The 19,801-nt window shown below is 48.6% G+C and overlaps 7 protein-coding genes across 7 annotated transcripts in view; 3 read left to right on the top strand and 4 right to left on the bottom strand.

The window, feature by feature from the left end:
- Positions 1-224, top strand: part of MGYG_03036 (hypothetical protein) — a gene marked incomplete at both ends in the record, with an annotated part of 596 nt that extends 372 nt beyond the window's left edge. The window contains one exon of the mRNA XM_003175464.1: positions 27-224. Coding sequence (XP_003175512.1) covers positions 27-224 — 198 coding nt within the window. The remainder of the gene's footprint in view (positions 1-26) is intronic.
- Positions 225-634: 410 nt separating this feature from the next.
- MGYG_03035 (tyrosyl-DNA phosphodiesterase 1) lies at positions 635-2,592 on the bottom strand (the record flags this gene model as incomplete). Its single annotated transcript, XM_003175463.1, has 4 exons — positions 635-1,447; positions 1,509-1,902; positions 1,972-2,084; positions 2,137-2,592. 4 exons carry the CDS (start codon positions 2,590-2,592, stop codon positions 635-637), a joined length of 1,776 nt encoding a protein of 591 aa, XP_003175511.1.
- An 882-nt stretch (positions 2,593-3,474) lies between these two features.
- MGYG_03034 (amino-acid permease 2) lies at positions 3,475-5,340 on the top strand (the record flags this gene model as incomplete). The annotated part of the gene is made up of 4 exons (XM_003175462.1): positions 3,475-3,712; positions 3,786-3,894; positions 3,977-5,089; positions 5,157-5,340. 4 exons carry the CDS (start codon positions 3,475-3,477, stop codon positions 5,338-5,340), a joined length of 1,644 nt encoding a protein of 547 aa, XP_003175510.1.
- Positions 5,341-5,557: 217 nt separating this feature from the next.
- MGYG_03033 (oligomycin resistance ATP-dependent permease YOR1) lies at positions 5,558-9,994 on the bottom strand (the record flags this gene model as incomplete). The annotated part of the gene is made up of 3 exons (XM_003175461.1): positions 5,558-6,907; positions 6,976-9,660; positions 9,719-9,994. The coding sequence occupies 3 exons, from the start codon at positions 9,992-9,994 to the stop codon at positions 5,558-5,560; spliced, it is 4,311 nt and encodes a 1,436-aa protein (XP_003175509.1).
- A 3,479-nt stretch (positions 9,995-13,473) lies between these two features.
- MGYG_03032 (ornithine aminotransferase) lies at positions 13,474-14,950 on the bottom strand (the record flags this gene model as incomplete). Its single annotated transcript, XM_003175460.1, has 3 exons — positions 13,474-13,599; positions 13,670-14,371; positions 14,459-14,950. 3 exons carry the CDS (start codon positions 14,948-14,950, stop codon positions 13,474-13,476), a joined length of 1,320 nt encoding a protein of 439 aa, XP_003175508.1.
- Positions 14,951-15,570: 620 nt separating this feature from the next.
- Positions 15,571-18,086, top strand: MGYG_03031 (GPI mannosyltransferase 3; the record flags this gene model as incomplete). The annotated part of the gene is made up of 5 exons (XM_003175459.1): positions 15,571-15,789; positions 15,905-16,132; positions 16,190-16,593; positions 16,652-17,115; positions 17,215-18,086. The coding sequence occupies 5 exons, from the start codon at positions 15,571-15,573 to the stop codon at positions 18,084-18,086; spliced, it is 2,187 nt and encodes a 728-aa protein (XP_003175507.1).
- A 1,064-nt stretch (positions 18,087-19,150) lies between these two features.
- MGYG_03030 (hypothetical protein) overlaps positions 19,151-19,801 on the bottom strand; it is a gene marked incomplete at both ends in the record, with an annotated part of 2,450 nt that continues 1,799 nt past the window's right edge. The window contains one exon of the mRNA XM_003175458.1: positions 19,151-19,759. Within this exon, the coding sequence (XP_003175506.1) occupies positions 19,151-19,759 (609 nt within the window). The remainder of the gene's footprint in view (positions 19,760-19,801) is intronic.

Genomic DNA, 19,801 nt, shown 5'->3' with positions numbered 1-19,801 from the left:
CGGTATATACTAATACTATTTGGTAGGGAAGCCAAGTACAACGCGTGGAGGCGGTTGCTGAAGTGGAGTTACCCCAGAGAGCTAAAGTAGAATATATTGCTCTTGTTGAACCCTCAAGGCCAAGTACGGCTACGATGAGACGAAGGAGCCAGAAGCAGTTGGTGCTCAATAGAAAAAGAATGCAGCATACATTAAGGAGTCCAGAGGGAAAGGGGGAGGCATGAACACGGGGCATGTAAAATGAATGACATTAACGCTGGGTACATAAATCATAAATGGGACATGATACCATGTTTGACTGCCGTGTAAGAGACCAACGGCAAGGGCGGTGTTTTCTGGTTTTTTCTTTCTATTTTCGACGATTGTTGTTATCCCCTCGCGTGCTTATCTTCTCTATTCCTGTAATGTCTTCGCGCGTAAATATTCTAGAGATGAAATACCTAGGACAGAGCAACAAGCATTCCATTTCTGCGCTGTCCACCTCCCGGTTCCCACCCTTTACTTGCATTCCATTTTCCCCTTCCCCGGTGAAAGGCCTGAGCTTACATGTATTTACTGAAATTAACGTTAATGCCAACAGGGGTATGGTACGCACATTCGAGTAATTTGCGGGGTTATACTATCGTGTATGCAATTAATCATTCTCTTCCCAGGTTTGACCCATCCAATCCGGCTCCCGGTGGGCAGCTGTGGCACACCACGGAACATCTCGAGGGGTATACGGGACGAGTGGAAGGTTGTACGGCATGCGAAAGCCAACTCTGATCATATTCGTGGCGTCTGGGTGCGAGGTCAGTTTTGTGGAGTCACTCTCTGGTGGTTGTAGTGGCTCCTTAGAGGGGGTATTGCGCTTGAAGCAAGGGATCATCTTGACATGGTTGATAGGTGAGCTGTCGTTGCACTTTTCTATATTATTCTCACGGAAAAGTTCCGGCCATATTAGCACCCCTATCTCCCAGCTGCAAATTCTCACCTCCCCCTGGGCGTTAGCTCCAGCTCCCCATGCTTGAGTCGAGAGGTTCGCAGAAGTAACCATCGCCCAGTCGATGCTGCTCATTCCTGAATCGGAAAACCGGATGTATGTTTTTATGTGAGGCGCAGCCCTGCTCCGTCCAGCCTCTCGTACATAAGCCAAGCCCTTAACTGACTCTGTAGCAGGGCCAGGGTCTCTCTGGCCTTCAGCATCCCCTGCCCAGTGGCACAAATAGTGGCGCAGATATGCTAGCTGTTTTTGTTGTGAAGCGCTTTGGATTTTCATATGGATAGACCCCCCAGATCCATACCCATCTAACGACCTTCTGATTTCGTCAGGCGTAGGAAATATTATTGAAAAATTCGCGTGGCAAGCAGAAATGGTCTGGTTAAACCTAGATTGAGGGCATAGCGAGCCGAAAAATGTTTCCTTCAGCCACTTGTCAGTCTGCCCAAGCGTAGCTATGGACGATACCTATATGTATCAGAAAAAATGAGCGCAAGAAAAAGAAATCTCCTCTATCAAACTCACTTACCTGAACGATAATATGGGGTTTCAAAGTTTGGGACGAGCTGTGATCTATGGGAATAGAGCGAATAGCATCCCTCAGTGCAGGCCAACCCCAGAGGGTTTTCCTATTGGAATCAAATGCTTTAACTGGCAGTCTTGAAGGGACACTGGCAATCAGCACAGCTTTCACTGCTCCGAAATCATATCTTTGTAGTTGATGGATAAGCAGACCGATCGTTTTATTGTTATATGCGTCTAGATAAGCAAGCAAGTCTCGTTTGAAGCGGGCACCGCTTCCAAATTCCCCATGAGTATCACCCACATGGGGTTGTGAGAAAGGAAGGAGTGGAGATCTCCAAACTGCTTGGGTCATATTTCCCCAGTCTCTCGGTATCATATTTGCAGTATGAATTATGATCCTGCAACAAGAAAGAATCCTTGTTTTAGCATTTCGACCCTGTCAGCCTAGGTACTGGGATGCACCTTACTGTGCTAGGTTATCATGTCGAATCAAAATCATCATTTTTGAATGATGAGTCCCAAAGGGCTCAGGCATATAAGCCACAACTGCCTCGGCGTTTGGATATCGCTTACATGCATCCTATCGCCGGGTAAGATACGGTTCTGATGCATGGATCGCAACATCAACTTACATCGATGGCAATCCTATTTGGAGCTTCTCTCTTCCAAGAGCCGTGTATTATTTTCAGCTGAATAAGATCCTTGACATCACGGTCAAATTGGCTCATTATATAGTCCACATCAAAAAGGTAATTGAACTGCCAGCATTCCTTGATCATCGGATCTCCAAGGATATCTCGGAGCTTGATGCAGTCTTTATTATACCCCGTTGAATCGTTTATATCACGGATATGGGTGAGTTGGATGGGCGATGGAATTATCTTTTGTTCGGATGGCAGCCCTGGTTCCAATGGACTCCCAGGTCTCCGAGACTGTTTAATCCGAGATAGCGGAGGAGTTATAGATCTGTTCAAAGACCGAATACCCCCATGACCTTGAGGGCCAGTGCCCGAACGGTTTGACTGGTATGCATTGCTGGCTGTTTTCAATTTCTTCAAAGGAGGCGGGCTCCCATCGTGCTTGGCCATAGTTCAGAGATCGCTCTCAGGCCAGCCGGAGAACAGAGAAACTACAGTTATATCCCAGCCTGGTATCATCCGTCGCTAACACTTGCACTCTAGGGTATTATTGGCCTCCAAACGCATATTCCTGTCCGAAATATGCGAAGTGGAAGGAAAGAAAAAGAAAGACGTTTGCCTTGGGGGTAGCGTTGATCTGCTTATATAATAATACTAGTCGAGGCTCCAACCGCCTCCGACTGGACGAGCGACGCTTTTCTCAATTTCATGACATCGCCACGGACTGTACGGAATACAGAATACAGGCTACGGAATACACAGGACGGTCAAGATGGTTCTAACGGCTGTCGAGCAGGTTTGGTCAGATGCTCTCTAGAGAGGAGTCCATAAACCTGGTTGTGCTTCCTTGGGTATCTAACTTATGGAGTAACCACTTTGTCTCTGGGCTTCCTCTTGTGAGAAGTCCGGCAAGCATGGTTTGAACACTCAAGCTCAAGAGCAGCGATTCTAGTTTGGGCTAGCCAAGTAAACACATTACTCTGGACATGATACGGCATACCTGGAGTTTTACCTCTTTGGAACAGGGGGCGCCTCTGGTTGCTTATTCCTTAGCGTTAAAATACCAGGCAAAGTCACCATGGGCTCAAAATACAGAGAGTGTACTTCGGGGTAGAGGGTTACGCTGTGCAAACAGCATCTCCCCTGTCCGGTGGGATGGTCACACACGACCCTCCCATGCAGCATAGACCAAAATGTGACTTACCCCAAGTGTTTCGCGGCGGCTCTGGACAAGTCGAGCCTTTCTCTTTCGCTTCTCCTCTGCTCATCGACTGGACCACAACCAAATACGGAGTGTATACGGAGTACTGTGCATGTTTATATCACCTAGTTATGACTAAAGGCAAAGCTCAACAGTGCCAGACACACACTGGCCCTCAGAAAACACCGATATCGCCAGAAAGTAGCGTCGAGGCAGCCCAGCAAAATGAAATGGATGATGATGAACGAGTGCTTGCCTCCCTCGGGTACAAGCAAGAATTCAAGCGCGAGTTCTCGCTATGGACAACCTTCTGTGTCAGCTTCTCAATACTCGGGCTCCTACCATCGTACGCTAGCACGATGAGTTATGGTACGTCTAGACATATCTGCTAGTTGGGCCACTTTCAAAGGCCTACCTGTGGGCTAAATTATTCATATATTAGGGATTGGATATGCTGGTACTTCAATGGTATGGGGTTGGTTTATCGCAATGCTATTTCTCCAATGTGTTGCTATGTCCATGGCTGAGCTATGCTCATCGATGCCAACAAGGTATAGCAAATCACCTTTGTTCAACTACTACCCTCCAAAAGTTCATATACCCGTTGAAAACTAGCTGACGCCTTTCCGTCAGCGGAGGTCTTTACTATGCTGCTGCAGTACTCGCCCCGGCTGGTTGGGGGCCATTTGCAGCCTGGATAACGGGATGGTCGAACTGGATGGCACAAGTGACGGCTGCGCCGTCAGTGAACTACGGCATATCTGGAATGATTCTAGCAGCCGTATCGGTGACCCATCAAGGCTACGTTCCGCAACCCTTTCATACGTTTCTTTTAACAACGCTACTCATGATAATCCATGGAATAATGAGCAGTATGTCAACAAAATGGCTAGCGGAACTGAACTCTTACGGATCATCGTTTAATATCATTTGCTTGATCCTTGTTATTATCGCGATCCCAATAGGAACAACCAATGTTCCTCGGTTCAATTCGTCTGAATATGTCTGGGGAACGATCCATAACCGCACCTCTTATCCAGATTGGTTTGCGGTCATGATGTCCTTTTTGAGTGTTATTTGGATCATGTCCGGATATGATTCTCCCTTTCATTTGAGCGAGGAATGCTCTAATGCGAACATTGCATCTCCAAGGGCGATCGTCATGACATCCGGGATTGGTGCCATCATGGGCTGGTTTCTCCAGCTTGTGGTTGCGTATACGGTGAGAGATATAGATGAAGTTATAGGCTCGGAACTTGGGCAGCCATGGGCTGCATACTTATTCCAGGTGATGCCAACTAAACTGGCCCTTGCCATTCTTTCTGGGACTGTTATCTGCGGTTTTTCGATGGGTCAGGCGTGTATGATATCTGCTTCTCGCGTAACCTATGCTTACTCTCGTGATGATTGCTTCCCCTTTTCCAATATCTGGAAGAAAATCAACCCATATACCCAGACGCCAGTTAACGCAGTATGGTTCAACTGCGCTCTAGGCGTTCTAGCTACCCTGCTCATATTTGCCGGCGATGTTGCAATGGGTGCATTGTTTTCCATCGGCGGTATTTCAGCGCTAATCGCTTTCTCGATACCAATCGCTATCCGGGTTTTGTTTGTTAATCAAAGATTTCGCGCCGGACCATGGAATTTAGGAAAGTATACCTCCTTTATAGGCATACCTGGTGTCTCTTTTGCTGTGGTGATGCTGCCAATTGTCTGCTTCCCAAGGGTTGCTGGTTCTGAGTTAACGTAAGTCTACAACTCGCTCTCCTTCGCCTTGGTTCAATAGAGGAATATGGGGCTAACCTGTTGGCAGGCTAGCGGATATGAACTGGACTTGTGTGGTATATGGCGGCCCGATGGCTGGTATCATTTTGTGGTGGATTATCAGTGCAAGGAAATGGTTCAAGGGGCCAAAAGTCAACCTCGAGCATGCTATGCTTTCAGAAGAAGAAGAAGAAGACCGAGTCACTTATAATAGCACTAACAGCTTAATATAAGAGGTATGAAAAGGCTTAGAACAATGAGATCGGGGCATTTATTCACATGAACCCGAGTATTTCTCAGGATCTTTTTGTCGGATTTGTTCCTTACATTACCATAAATCAACGAAACTGAACAATGAAGTTATCAATTTTTTCTACTATATCACTCAATATAAGAAAAGCTTTATATACATCCAATATTCCGTATGTTCCGTAACCATGTGTGGCTTAACTAGCCTTCTATACCTTCTACCAAATCGCCCTTTACAATGCCACTTCGTTCACACATTCCCCTAAATATTCCCTCTTTCTCCCAGAGATTAAGCGGAGTGTCCATCTCGGCTATCTGCCCCCGGTCCATCACACATATCCTATCATAATTGATAATTGTCCGAAGACGATGTGCAATGCAGAGGAGCGTCTTGCCCTTGAACCCAACCGCCATTGTTTCCTGGATTTTCTGGTCTGTCTCGAAATCGACTGAAGAGGTAGCTTCGTCACAGACAATGATACGAGAACCACGCACCAAGGCCCTGGCTAAAGCCATTAGCTGTCTTTGACCCAGAGAGAAGTTCAATCCTTCCTCTTCCACCGCAGTATCTAGATGAATCTTTTGTTGCTGTTGTTGGTTATCGCTTTCAGACAAGGCCGTGTTCTTTTCAACGTTCTCGACGGTGCCGAAATTCTCCTTTTCTTCGCTGATAAGGTGGGATTGTCGCAGTGCGGACCAAAGTTCAAGATCAGTGTGTTCGTTAAAGGGATCCAGATTGGATCGTACCGTTCCGCGAAACAGGGCTGGATCCTGTGGGATGATAGCCAGTCTGCTGCGCAGATCATGCAAGCCAACAGTTGAAATATCAATACCATCAATTGTGATTGAACCCCCTGAGAGCTCAGTCAGTCGGAACAGAGCGGACATGATACTGGATTTACCAGCTCCAGTCCTTCCTACGATGCCAATTCGTTCCCCTCCCTTAATATTTAGATTAAGCCCTTGGAGAACCAGCGGTAAACCAGCACGATATCTCATCTCAACATTCATAAAAGATATTTGGCCGGATTGTGGCCACCTCTCGTCCATTTGGCGTAAGTGCAATGGGGCCTCCTCTTCCAGCTGTGTTCCATAGTAATGGATTCTTTCCGTTGCATTCATACTGTTCTCTACCTCAGCAAGCTGGCGGACGGTAAACTGCAGTAGTTGGGAGATCGAAAGGATGAACGAGAGCACCAGACCTGAGATGCTTGGATCGACGTTGAACCTCGATGTAACAACTAATATGCTTGTTACGAAAACCATCAACCAACCAACGGCGTCCAGTCGGACGGTTAGCCATCGCTGGTTGGAAAAGGTAAGGAAATATGCACTATCCATGTTATCAACAGCCTTTTGGAGTCGTCGTGTAAAATAACCTTGGAGTCCATATGCTCTTATAGATGCTGTTCCCGATATGGCTTCAGTGAACTGCGAGAAGACCTCTGACCGAAGTACCGCCTCATGACGTTTCAGTTCCCTTGCAGATGCCCGGTAGAAATTCGCTGCAAAAAGGAATATTATAAGCAATGGAATCAGTGCAATGGCGAACTATTTCAACAGTTAGTATGAGCATTCTTTGTGTCTCGGTCCAGCAATTTGAGAAACGGGAGACTTACATAGTGGAAGTACACAATGATCAAAGCGATCACAGCAAGAATTAAGCCAAAGGTCAGGTAAAATGTGCGCATCGCATCTGTTAAATCGTTATCCATGGTATGTATATCCTTTGAAAACCTGTTCGTCATTCGGCCTAGAGGCGTAGTGTCGAAGAACGACATCGGAGCTCGCAGCACCTTGTTGATAGCCCGAGAAAGCATAGCTTTGCTAGCGTTAGTTCCGCTTATTGTTAAGGTGGTTGAGAAAATGAATAGGAAAAGAGCCTGCGCTACGCCCAGAGCAATGTACACCCCAATATATGCCCCTGTGGAGAAGTCAAATTTCCTGGATACCCAATAAGAGAGCCACAGGGCATTGACAATTGTACCGCCATTTGCAAGTATGAGGCCGAGAACGATTATAGGTAGATTGATGGGCCACCCAAAGTTCGAAATATAGGCTCCCCAAACTTTCCAACTGACAGAATTCACCGCTCTTTCCTCTTTTTGCATCAGGGCGCCCGGTGCTTTAACTGGTGGTCCATTCTCCTCGTCCGACGCCTTAACCACTTCAGCGTTTCCATCGACAGTTCTTGCTTCCTCTTTTTTATCCTGCTCTTCTTCCTGCATGGTCGAGGACATGAGCTTTTGGAAACTGTCATTATGGCGCATGAGGTTGTCGAAGGTATCAATTGCTTCAATACGCCCATTATCCATTAATATGATTCGATCACACCGGCTTAGAACATGGAGCTGATGCGTAGCAAGGATACGGCATTTGTCCTTCAAAAGTCCACATATGGCATTATCCATGATATGGCGGCCAACATGGGCATCCACAGCAGAGAGAGGGTCGTCCAAAAGGACCATTGAGCTATTGAAATATATCGCACGAGCAATATTCAGCCGCTGTTTTTGGCCTCCCGAAATGGTTATTCCTCGTTCTCCAATCTCTGTTTGGTCTCCGTTAGGTAGCATTTTGAGATCTGCTCTCAGAGCGCAAGCATCGATGACTTGGTTATACCAGGCTTCATCGTACTCTTTGCCAAACAAGATGTTTTCCTTCACTGTCGCGTTTTGGATCCAGGCGTACTGAGGACAAAAGGCTCTAGAAGCTCCCATAGATGCATGGCCACCTGTCATTCGCATATCTCCTGCAAGAGCGGCGAGCAGAGAACTTTTACCACAACCCACTGTACCAATGATAGCAATGAGCTCATTGCGGCCGGCAGTAAAGGATAGATTGGTAAGTTGAAATGGCTCTGTAGGGCTTTGGAGGCCCGAATCAGCAGTCTCTTTCTCCATATCCTTGATCGCTTTGACCTTTCCTTTGCGGTTTCCAGAGCCCTTTTTGTTGAAAGAGTCTTCTTCACTTGTTGGAAGCCGTTCCCAGGTAAACGAGGCATTGTCAATCTCAAGTGCATTTTCCAGAGAGTCATCCCGTTCGATATCATCCGCTTGTTCCTCAGCAAGTAAGAAGTCCTGGATTCGATTCAGTGCAGTCCACGCATCGGTCACCTGGCCAAGAACTAAGGGTAACATATTCAATGGCAATCTAAGAGTATTGAATAAAGCCAAGGAAGAGAATATGGGCGCCGGGTTAAGGGGATGTTTGGTGAGAGAGAATGTGATGAACGAGAGCATGGAGGCAAATACAGGGAGGGATAATGCAATGCAAAGGAGAACGTTGCGGATGGCAAGCACAACCTGAATTGCCCGGACTTCTCTCTTCCGAAGTTCATCCAGGCGTTTCAAAAAGCTCTGCTCCCAGCCGAAAAATTTGACAAATCTCACAGCTTGAAGGATCTCCTGAGTGAGCGATACTCGCTGATCAGTGATTTTGTTGATCTTCTTTCGCCTTCTGATAAGAGACTTTATAGCGTGTGTCAATAAGGGGATTCCTGCTACCAAGAGCGCATACCCTGAAAGAGCACTATATCCAATATTCACCAATAGGAGGATCAGAGCAAGGATAATGATGATAGGAGACGTCCAAAGTAGGTGAAATAGACCTAGAGCTTTGTCGATACGGTCCGTATCAACACTCATCAGCGTGACAATGCGGCCGTTACTCCATCCGGTTCCATCGCCCATCACACCTGCGACAGCGTTCGTCGGCCCAACACGACGCTTCTTGCTGAAAATCGACGTCAAGATGTTATCACGAGCCTTTCGAAGCTCAGCTGTTTGCTCTGCGGCTTTGGTTCCAGTCTCACCTGGGCTGACAGCCTTCCCACCAGCTCTAGCTCTCCCGGATAACCTTGTTGCTTTGGAAAATATCATACTGACAAGGACTGCCCGAGCCTGTCCACCAACCATCATCCCTCGAAAAAAGAACTGACTCGTCGTTACGCTCTGGATGATTTGCATGCAAGTAATGCCGACTGCAATCCCGATTCCATTACGAATGTGAGGGCCGGGAGCATGTTTATGCTGGGCAATATATGCTTCTGTCGCGAATGCAATGAGGTATTTGGTGGTATAAGGCGTGAGAACTTGGAGAACGCAAGAAACCATCTGGCAGCATGCCCCAATCCATATCTCAAGTTTGAATGTCTCATACCCGGCTCCAAGCAAAGGATGTTTGTCGCCACGTTCGATTCTCTTTTGAAAAGAAGCTTCCAGTTTCGCAGAGAGCCCTTCGACGGATCTATCTGGATTTACCAGCCAGATATCCTGCAGCTGAAGGGGCCGGAGGTAGCCCGTCTAAATACCATGACGTTATTATATGTAACTTGCAAGTTAAACCAGGGAGAAAGCTCACCATCATCAGCGGGTGCATCCATTGAAATGTGATGACACTTAACAGGCTGGCTCCATGCTCTTTTGAAATGGCCCGCTCTGACGGCACAGGTGGTGGTTTTCGGAGTCTGATCGGGTTCAACCTTTGATACCATCGCAGTTTATTCTCATAAACCAGCTCTACTCCCTTCCCTCCGTCATCAGATTCACTCTGGTCGCCGTTTCCGCCATTATTGTCGATCTCTCTCTTCATCATACTGTGGCGGCCGCTATCTTTGACAGCCGCTGTTTGTGGCATGCCAGCCAGTATGAGTAACTAGTTAACTAGTTAAATATATATAAGGACACTCGACAGGGTCTCTCTTAGCCTCCCATGATGGTCACAAGATTTATACTATGTGTGCACTGGGCGTTGTTCATCCTAGCAATAACGAGCCGGGAATGCAGCGCAGTTACGGCGTATAAATATCACTGACCGGGGGCTTGACCGTGTCGAAAACTTGTTGACTAGTTATCAGCTTTCCCACTCTGGCCACAGAACTAGCCAAAACCCGAAAAGTCCTTTACAGCCGGTTCCGAGCACGGTACATCTCTTTTTACCCGTTAAAAACGGTGAACAGGAAAGCTTGATGAAGCTTACTAATTTGTATCTTCGGCTAGATTCAAATTCGTCCGTAATCAAGCAGTTCGTATTCCCGGGTTCAAGCTCGGATGAGTTTCATCCGTTCAAACTATCTCGAGGCTATTGGTGGTAACCCTGCCAGCATGGTCGTTATCTCCGAGGGCTGAAACTCTGTATGAGTAGGAGTTCCGCCACAGTTTGGTAGTCATAAAACGACAGCAGTGGCCCTCCAGCAGGCTGAAGCTATCTATATCGTTGACGTGAATATCAAGGAGTAGCCGCGGAAGGGTAGTTAGACGTATTACCTGGCATTTACCACTAATGCACACTAATCGGAAGTAGTAGAACCTTTTGTCTGAGACATACTCATACCGTCATAGCTCTGCTAAGAGCTGTAAGCCCGAATTGGCGACAAATTCAGAACGGTGAAAAAAAGGTAGTTTGATGATATCATCAGTTGAAAATTCCTATTTGTGGTCTAAGCAGTCCAACGGAAAGGAAGTAGTGATTGTAAAATCACAGGCATTGTAGTTGATCGCATCACTACAGGACCCACGCATGCATTTCATCAAATTTGATCGTAGTTGGAATGCTCTTCGCCTCATATCTAGCATAGGAAGTAAGTATCCGGATTCACTGGTGAAATATATGAGAGGAAACTTGTAACCATGCGGCCGTGGAATTGGAAGGCATATGGAATACATGTATTTGTTTCACATGGTTTCAATATTCAAGTTGGGGAGGAAGAATGGTGAATATACCGACACTCCTAAAATCCTCGGATTGGGTAGAATCGTATTAGAACTCAATATCTGATTAAATCATTAACAAGTAAAAAAAAGCTATTAACAAGGGTCTTCTCTTAAACGTGGGAGTTGGGTTGTTAGCTCACCACTAAAATAGCTTCTTCAGCAGGGCTTTGACATACCCCAGTTTACCACGCGCTGGATAGCGAATATGATAGGTCTCAGGCTCCGGCAGAGAAGCATGAATTCCTAGCCGCGCAATCGTTAAGTGAGAGATTAGCATAAACTAGAGTAACCCCCACATATTAACAGCTAGGAGCTGATGATCAAATATAAATGGGTCAGGGAAGATCGTAGGGACCCCGTGTGCTCAAAGCACGTTGATTTGCTGACTGGTATCAAAAGGATATGTTAACACCACGCTTGGAGGGAGTTAAGCGCGAGAGTCAAGCTGAGGAGACAACCGCCAGTCAGAAACCCTCATTTATAGTTCTATATTCATGGTCAGCAGTCACTCAAACGGACGAACTGGATTGTTTACTTGATCATTCTAATCTAAAAACTTGGCATTGGAAAAAATTTCTAGTCAAATAATATTCCACGCAACGTTTTCGTCCTCGGCAAAACACCTAGCTCCTTATACAGCTTCTTTTATATCCTTCGAGTTACGCAAGCGACGAGTCTTATCATTAATGCACGATCTGCGGCTTCTGCTCCACCAAAATGGCATCTGACCTCTCATCCTGCATCCGATCCAGTGGTCTCTGCCGGAATATCAGTATCCTTCTAGACACATACGATGCCTGACTTTGGTTTTCCGCTGGGTTTGCCATCATAAAGTTGGGGAATGGTTAAACTGCAATCTTCCATTAGGAAGCAAAAATGAATGTAGTAGCTGGGGGACAAAATATGGAGTATGTAGACAGGTAGAATTCGAGTTGCTCTAACCACGGTGCGGAGAAACGGTATAGAGTAGTAACATTCAAATATCCCGCCTATCCCAATTTATATACTGAAGTCCAAGCCCTTGCACTGGAGCAGGTCAATGTTTGAGCCGTAAAACAAAGCATGATGTCGCAGGCACTGCAGTAAAAGTGCTTCCTAACAGCAGCAGGATATGGGCAAGATTTGCCATGCTTTCCGGACGGGTTCAGTATCACGGTCTCGTAGCATCGGTTTAGACGGAGTATTGGGTTATTCAGGCTTCATCCTGTCCGGTTAGCTCTCTACTTAGACATATCCCCAGCATTCCCGCAATGCTGGTGTATGGTCGCTCGCGCTCATACCCTGCAGCCATGCCATGCCTCAACAGCATCACGAGCATGCAGGGTACGGGTATTATGAGGACGATCAAAGGCTCAAGGCCGTACGCCAGCACCCAGCATCGTCTTCTTCCTTGCCTATACCTTGACAAAGCACTGACGTGTCTGGTTGCCGTCGTTGCTCGCCGTCGGAACAAAGTTGCTCGGGGGATCGACCGAAGGGACCCACAACTTTAAAATAGCCCAGGCGGACGGCTCGTTCGTCTGTGCTATTTCTCCGACGACCACGACTTGGGATACGTTTGGTGTTGATGTTATTTGAGAAAGGCGCTCTTAAGGGCCTAGGGAGATGCAGGTGTAGTTAGTTACTCCGTACCTAGTTAGCTGCCGGATGGATGGAGGTGCATGGGAGTAAGCATGACGGCCTGACCTTAATTATTCTGCCCTATTTCATCCTTGCGTCCGAGTGAAGGCTAGGATGCTTGCATGATTTCGCATTTTGGCGAGTTTGCCGCTTATAATCCCATGTTTGCTACTTAGTTCATGGCGGTTGGGCCCGTTTTCCCTGAACCTCCGTTGCTGGCGCTTTTCGGAACAAGTAATTACTCGATGTTAGTTACTGGGCGACAAGTCAAGGCTTCGAGCATACAGTCTATTCGTAGTCTAGTAAAATATTCACTACGCTCTGCCCTGCGGCATAGAATACACTGGAAACAGAAGACTTCCTTCGCCATGAAGTGATTATGTATGGTCCTACACAACTCCTCTCAGATAGTATTCGAACTGTCCGCTCGCGAGGGTAAAAAGGGGTATATATGTAAAGCAAAAGACGACAAGAAGCCTGCCCTGGCCATGGTTAGGCCCCTTCTTCCTCCTTTTTTGTTTTTTTGGTTTCCTTCCCCCTTTGTCCTATAGTCCCGAGTGACTATTCCCCTTAGCCGTTTAAATAAACCGTGAAGACATGATGCGCTGCTGCTTTTCTGAAGATATGCTTTGAGTAGGAAATGGAGAATCATTTGGAGAATCGTGACGTTTCATCCGAAAGAGAAAAGAAAAATAAAGAGAAGAAATATGCAATAGGGGCGTAATAAGACGGGTCGTGGAAGGTGGAGTGGGTTACTTCGAGAGAGGCGGCGAGGTTAGGTGTTTACTTTGGGGAAGTTGGAAGCTCTTTGATGGCCTCCTCGATGATCTTGAGGGATTCCTTGATCTGCTCTTCAGTGATGACGAGCGGTGGAGCGAATCGGATTATATTCTGGTGGGTCGGTTTGGCCTGGAGACGTTAGTTAGAAAAAATGTTTACAGGAGTTCTGCCGGAAGATTACAGCAAGGGGATGACTTACGAGAAGTCCCTTGGACTTCATCAACATGCACAGATCCCACGCAGAGTGTCCGTTGGTCTTGGACTCGTCGACAACAAGAGCGTTTAACAGACCTCTGCCACGAACAGTCTGGATCATGGGGTCGTTGATGGCGTTCAGACCGGCACGGAACTGCTGTCCGAGAGTCTCGGCACGCTCAACCATGTTCTCCTCACGGATGATCTCCAAGGCACGGATGGCAATGGCACAGCCGAGTGGGTTGCCGCCGTAGGTAGAGCCGTGGGTGCCGGGCTCGACGGTAAGCATAACATCCTTACGTCCGAGAACGCAGGAGACGGGGTACATGCCGCCGGAGATGGCCTTGCCGAGAAGGACAAGATCAGCCTTGACGCCGCTCCACTCCTGGCAGAGAAGCTTTCCGGTACGGGCAATACCAGTCTGGACCTCGTCGCAGATCAGGAGAGCATTGTGCTTCTCGCAGAGAGCCTTGGCCTCGCGGAGGTAGTCTTCGTCAGGGACCATGATACCAGCCTCACCCTGGATGGGCTCGAGAAGGAAAGCAGCGATCTTGGGGCCAGCAGCCTCGAAGGCCTGGCGGAGAGACTCCTTGTCGTTGTATACAATGGGCTTATCGGTGCCAGGAATGACACTGCCGATGTTTGGCAGGTAAGGGCCATAGTTCTCTCTCGACTCGGGGTCAGTAGACATGGAGATGGCAGCAAACTATTCATAACACAAAAAATAAAGTGATTAGCATTGGTCTCCCCTCCCTCCCTTTTATCTGGTTCTTGTCAATCAATGGAGACTTACGGTACGTCCGTGGAAGTTGTTCTCGACGCTGAGGATGATGGCCTCGTTCTGTGGAATGCCCTTGACCTTGTATCCCCACTTACGGGCGATCTTGATGCCGGTCTCGACAGCTTCAGCACCGGTGTTCATGGGCAGGACCATGTCGTAGCCGAAGTACTCCGTGACGAACTTGGCGAACTTGGGGAAGACATCGTTGTAGAAGGCGCGGGAGCTAAGGGTGAGGGTGGCAGCCTGCTCGGTCAGGGTCTTGACGAGCTCGGGGTGGCAGTGGCCCTGGTTGACGGCGGAGTAGGCGGACAGGAAGTCGAGATAGTGCTTGCCCTCGGGGTCCCAGACGGAGGTGCCTGATGCCCGCGCAAAGACGACCGGCAGCGGGTGGTAGTTGTGGGCAGCGTACTGGGCCTCCTCCGCGATGGCGGACTCGGTCGACGAGGCGTGGTATCTCGACACATCCTTGCCTCCCGCAACTACCTGAGTCGCCATTGGAGCCATTCTGTCTGTAGCACTGGATGTATCTCTTTGTATCTCCTGCGTCTTGGCTTGTATATATGTATATATGTCTCTTTGGGGGGTATCTCGTCGTGTTCGTCTCTAATCGTGGGGCGTGTAGTAGGTATGTCCTCCCTCCAACCCCCCAGGCGGCGTCCCGCGCAGTTTATATATCAAGCAGCTGGCGAAAAGCTGCCACCCTCCCTCCCTCCCCCTCCCCCGACGGTATCCTCCCCGTCCAGCACGCTATGCCGTTAAGTGAAGGTGACTCGCACCAGAAACTCCACCGTCCTGCTCCATCTCGACGGCCGCAGACGAAGAAAAGACGAAAAAAGCAACGAAGAGCAGCGGCGGCGGCGAATCAGACAGCCCCTGAGGGTCAGAAAGCCGGCGGGTCACATGGATCTTGACATCATCGCGCCCTCTGGTCGACATCTTCGGGTTTTTTTTTGTAAGTAGTTATCCTTTTTATCTTTTTTCTCTTTGCTTCTTTGCTTTCTTGTTGCTTTGCTTTCTTTTCTTTTCCAGGATAACTTTACTCTGCGTCCTTCCGCCGGCCAAGGGGGAGGGAGGGAAACTGTGGTAGCGAGTCCAGCGTCGCCTCCTTTTCCCGCGCGGAAACCATGTCGAAGGCGCGGAGTGCAGCCTCGAGGGACGGCGGCGGCAGGCAGGGAGGCCAGCAGGGACGGCGGACGGCGGACGTCTTCCTCCTGCTGCTGGCCTTGCGCATCGCCAACGCCCTCATTGTGCAGACGTTCTTCCAGCCAGACGAGTTCTTCCAATCGCTCGAGCCCGCATGGGGGATTGCTTTTGGCCGGGACAGTGGCGCCTGGATTACATGGGTATGCATCCCCCACCCCGGAAGAGAGAGAAGAACAGAGAAAAAAGAGAGACAGGGTGGAAAAGAAAGGAAGATGCAGGATGGGCTGGATGCTGACGGTTGGCGTTGTCTTGTAGGAATGGGAGCACCAGCTGCGGTCGTCGATTCACCCGTACATCTTTGCCGCCGTCTACAAGGCGGTGGATGCTGCCTCCGGCGTGCTCCAACTCTCCCCTTTACGGCGGGGTGACCTTCTGATAGCAGGCCCCAAGGTTGTCCAGGGCTTCATTTCCGCCGTGGGGGATTATTATACCTGGAGGTTGGGCAGGAGAATATACGATGGCAGGCCAGAGAGCACCTGGATTGTGAGGACCCCCTTTTTACCTATATATATTGAATATTTGTATACTAACAGTGAGCAGCTAGGGTTGGCAGTGTTGAGTCCGTGGCAGTGGTTCTGCTCTACCCGGACGCTGTCAAACTGTCTGGAGACCTCTCTTACTGTCACGGGCCTGTATCTATGGCCGTGGCAGTGGTCTCTCCCCGGGAGACGGCCGTTGGTGACCGGTAGAGACGTTACTAGGTATGCATATGCTACGCCCCATCCATCTCTGCATACACAAACAACTAACAGGTCTAGTCTGAGGGCATGTCTGCTTGTTGCCTCGCTGGCATGCGTCCTACGCCCGACTAATACCATTATATGGTTCAGCCTGGCAGTCAGTCTGGCATATACCACTTTCCGCCAGAGCCAGGTATCGCGGCTGCCGTGGACCAAGTCCCTAGAGCCGCTCATCATTCTTCTTAGGGAATGCGTCCTCTGCGGGTAAGATTTTGACCTATTTAAAAGTTCAGATCGATCCCATCGACTAACCCAAGTACAGTTCGTCCATCCTGGCTATCTCTGTTCTGGCGGACCGTGCTTATTACGGAACATGGACGCTTCCGCCGTTCAGGTTCCTCTATTTCAATGTAATCCAGTCTCTTGCCGTGTTCTACGGTAAAAATGACTGGCACTACTATCTCTCGCAGGGATACCCGCTTCTGCTCATCACTGCTCTCCCGTTTGCCTTCATCGGCATGTTTCAGTCGTTGTTCATGACATCGGATCAATCTTGCTCTACCAGTCTGGCCACAACAGTCAGACGGCAGCTATCAGTTGCCTGCATTGCCATGCCGGCAATCCTCTCTCTTGTCCCTCACAAGGAAGTCCGTTTCATATACCCTATCTTACCCTGTCTTCACATCCTGGCAGCCGCTCCGGTATCCAACTTCTTCACTCCCTCTATATCTTCCGCTTCGGGATCATATACCCCCCGGAGACTACTCCTGATATTTCCTAGTGCTAGTCAACATTGTTGTCGCCGCATACACATCCGTCATCCACGCTTCAGGCGTCATTGATGTACTTGGATATCTGCGTGTACAACAAGATACCCACTACCAGTACGAGCCTTCCCGCGCCTCACCGTCGGATTTCTGATGCCATGCCATAGCACTCCCTGGCGGTCACATTTGGTATCTCCTCACATCCGCGCCTGGGCTCTGGGCTGTGAACCACCCGTCAACCTTTCCCCCGAGGAAAAAGCCACCTACGTCGACGAAGCGGACCAGTTCTACAACAACCCTACTGAATTCCTATCCCAGAATATGGCCAGTACTGGAATACTTTCTAAACATTTTGCATCTGCTTCCACTCCCAAGAATGACTGGCCAGACTACCTCGTCTTCTTCTCCCATTTAGAACCAACAATTAAACAATTTCTTCGTTCGTCTTCATACGCTGAATGCTACCGCACTTTCAACACGGCCTGGCATGACGACGCACGCCGAAAAGGGGACGTAATAGTCTGGTGCCGTGATCCAAAGATCCAATCAGACTGGCGAACCAGCCAGATTCGCAAAACTATTCCCCAAAGCGAGCAATCCTCAGGCCAGCAGCAACAACAACAGCAACGTAGTTTCGACCGGATTATCGATGTCTTAGCCAGAGAACGAGACAGCACGGCTAAGCCACAGCCAGAGTCATCATGGATTCCTTGGTGGAGCGGCAGCAGCAGCAGCGACACGCCAGACACAAAGCATAAACAAGGCCTGCTCTCCTCATTCCCGACCTCGTTTTCGCTTCCTTCCATATCCATCTCGTCTCCGTTTTCGTCATGGTCGTCGGGTAAACAACGGCCCCAACAATGGAACTGGCCGTGGCAGCGCCGACGCAAGGCGCCCATCTTCCGACTGAAAGACAACATTGTCTCGATGTATCAGAGGATGACGGCCCGGCGGCAGGCAGCGAATGCCCAGCGTGAGCTGTGGTCGTGAATGAGAATGCTGATACACAGTGCTATATAGACGGTTTTCTCTCTTCCCTTCATCTGCCTTTCATCTGCAACAGAAGCCTTACACAGCTTGGCTACACATACATACTCCGCACCCATACATACATATACATACATACCGGCCGACGGATATACCTAGATAGTCGTGTTAATACATAAATTGATAATAGCGCGGTATTTCATCAGCTTCGCTTCGTAAGGCAGACACTTGTCTCACCGGATCCACTCACATACGAATCAACGTATTCATAGCAAAACGCTCATATCATTAGTTAACTAAGTATAAGGTCTATCTTAATAAGGAGCTTGAAACTTGTTGTTGTCCCCGCAGCAAATACAAATAAGCAAGTAGTTGTGAAAAACCCAAGAAACGGAGGTTTCAAACATCGAAAAAAAAGGTAGAAGAGAGACAAGGACGGAAGAAGAACGATGGCTAGCCGGGTTGTGAGGATGGTTGGTTGCTGGTTATACAAAGTAGAGAATAGAAGAGAGTGAAGGTGAGAGTCATACAAATAGGATAGAAATGATAAGTGGTAGTAGGTAAGTAGGCACCTCCCTCTTAAGACAAAACAAGGAGTGAATAAGGTAGTCAAGTAGAAGAAGCCAAAAGAAAAAATAACCTGGGGTTCAATCATTCCATGTATGCATTGCATTGTATGCGGTGGTGTTAGAAGAAAGTAATCAAACATATGAGAACAAGATAGAATGGTATCAGGTAAAAAGGCAGGTAAGCAGGCCACCCCGGAAGAAAAGTAGGCTAGAGAAAGTTTGGAAGAGGGACGGAGACGGTGACCCCCAGGCTCATTCATTATCAGGTAGAAAGCGGGTAAATGCATAGAAGAGACGAGACAGGAGGACGATAACGATTTTGGATTGGAATTCAAGTTTTTGCTTGCATGCATGCTGGCTGACGGACGGACGGACGGACGGGCAGGCTATATATCGATGCGTTTTGTGGTAATCGCTGGCAATTGAACGGTTTTATGTGCATGAATGCAATGAAAGTGGTATATACGTATGTACGGTACGCTTCAAAGGGGAGAGTGATTAATATCTCGCGCTCAGACTAGCAAAGATATCCGGACTGTGGCGGCCACTGTGAGCCTGTCTGATGTCGATAGATTCCTGGCTGATGTGGGTTCGAGTAAATCCCATGTTATTTGATGCTGGTGCTACAGGGCCTTGTGATTGGGTTGGTGCCGTGGGAATGAAGGTGGTGGCTGGCTGGCTGGAAGCTGCATTGGTGGGGGTGAAAAAGGGATTGTGATTTGCGTATGTACCTGTGGTGGTTGCGGGGGCAGACTGGACCATTGGACTTGCATTGGTGGCGTTCTGGTACGGGTTTGTGGAGATGGGGTTGTTTGTTTGTAGGTGTGGCAGCTGAGGTTGTTGCTGGGCCTGTTGCTGGGCCTGTTGCTGCTGTTGTGGCTGTTCGGGGATGGTAGGTGGAGGTTGAGAGAAGTTGTACAATGCAAGAATGCTGGACTTGTCAATCCTATTGGGCTGCTGTGGCTGCTGGGGTTGTTGTTGCTGGAACTGTTGGTACACAGGCATAGCAGGCTGTTGCTGCAGAGAATAGGCTGGCTGCTGCTGCTGCTGCTGCTGAGGCTGTGGGAACATGTACGAAGGAGACAGGGCCGGCATGGTGTTATGGTGCTGAATGGTGTACGGCGAGTTATTGACTTGCTGGGGCCCAGT

This window comes from Nannizzia gypsea, genomic scaffold, assembly GCF_000150975.2.
Source record: "Nannizzia gypsea CBS 118893 supercont1.2 genomic scaffold, whole genome shotgun sequence".
In the NCBI taxonomy this organism is placed as follows: Eukaryota; Fungi; Ascomycota; class Eurotiomycetes; order Onygenales; family Arthrodermataceae; genus Nannizzia; species Nannizzia gypsea.
The sequence above is the reverse complement of the archived record's forward strand: the minus strand, read 5'-3'. Positions and strand labels throughout refer to the sequence as shown.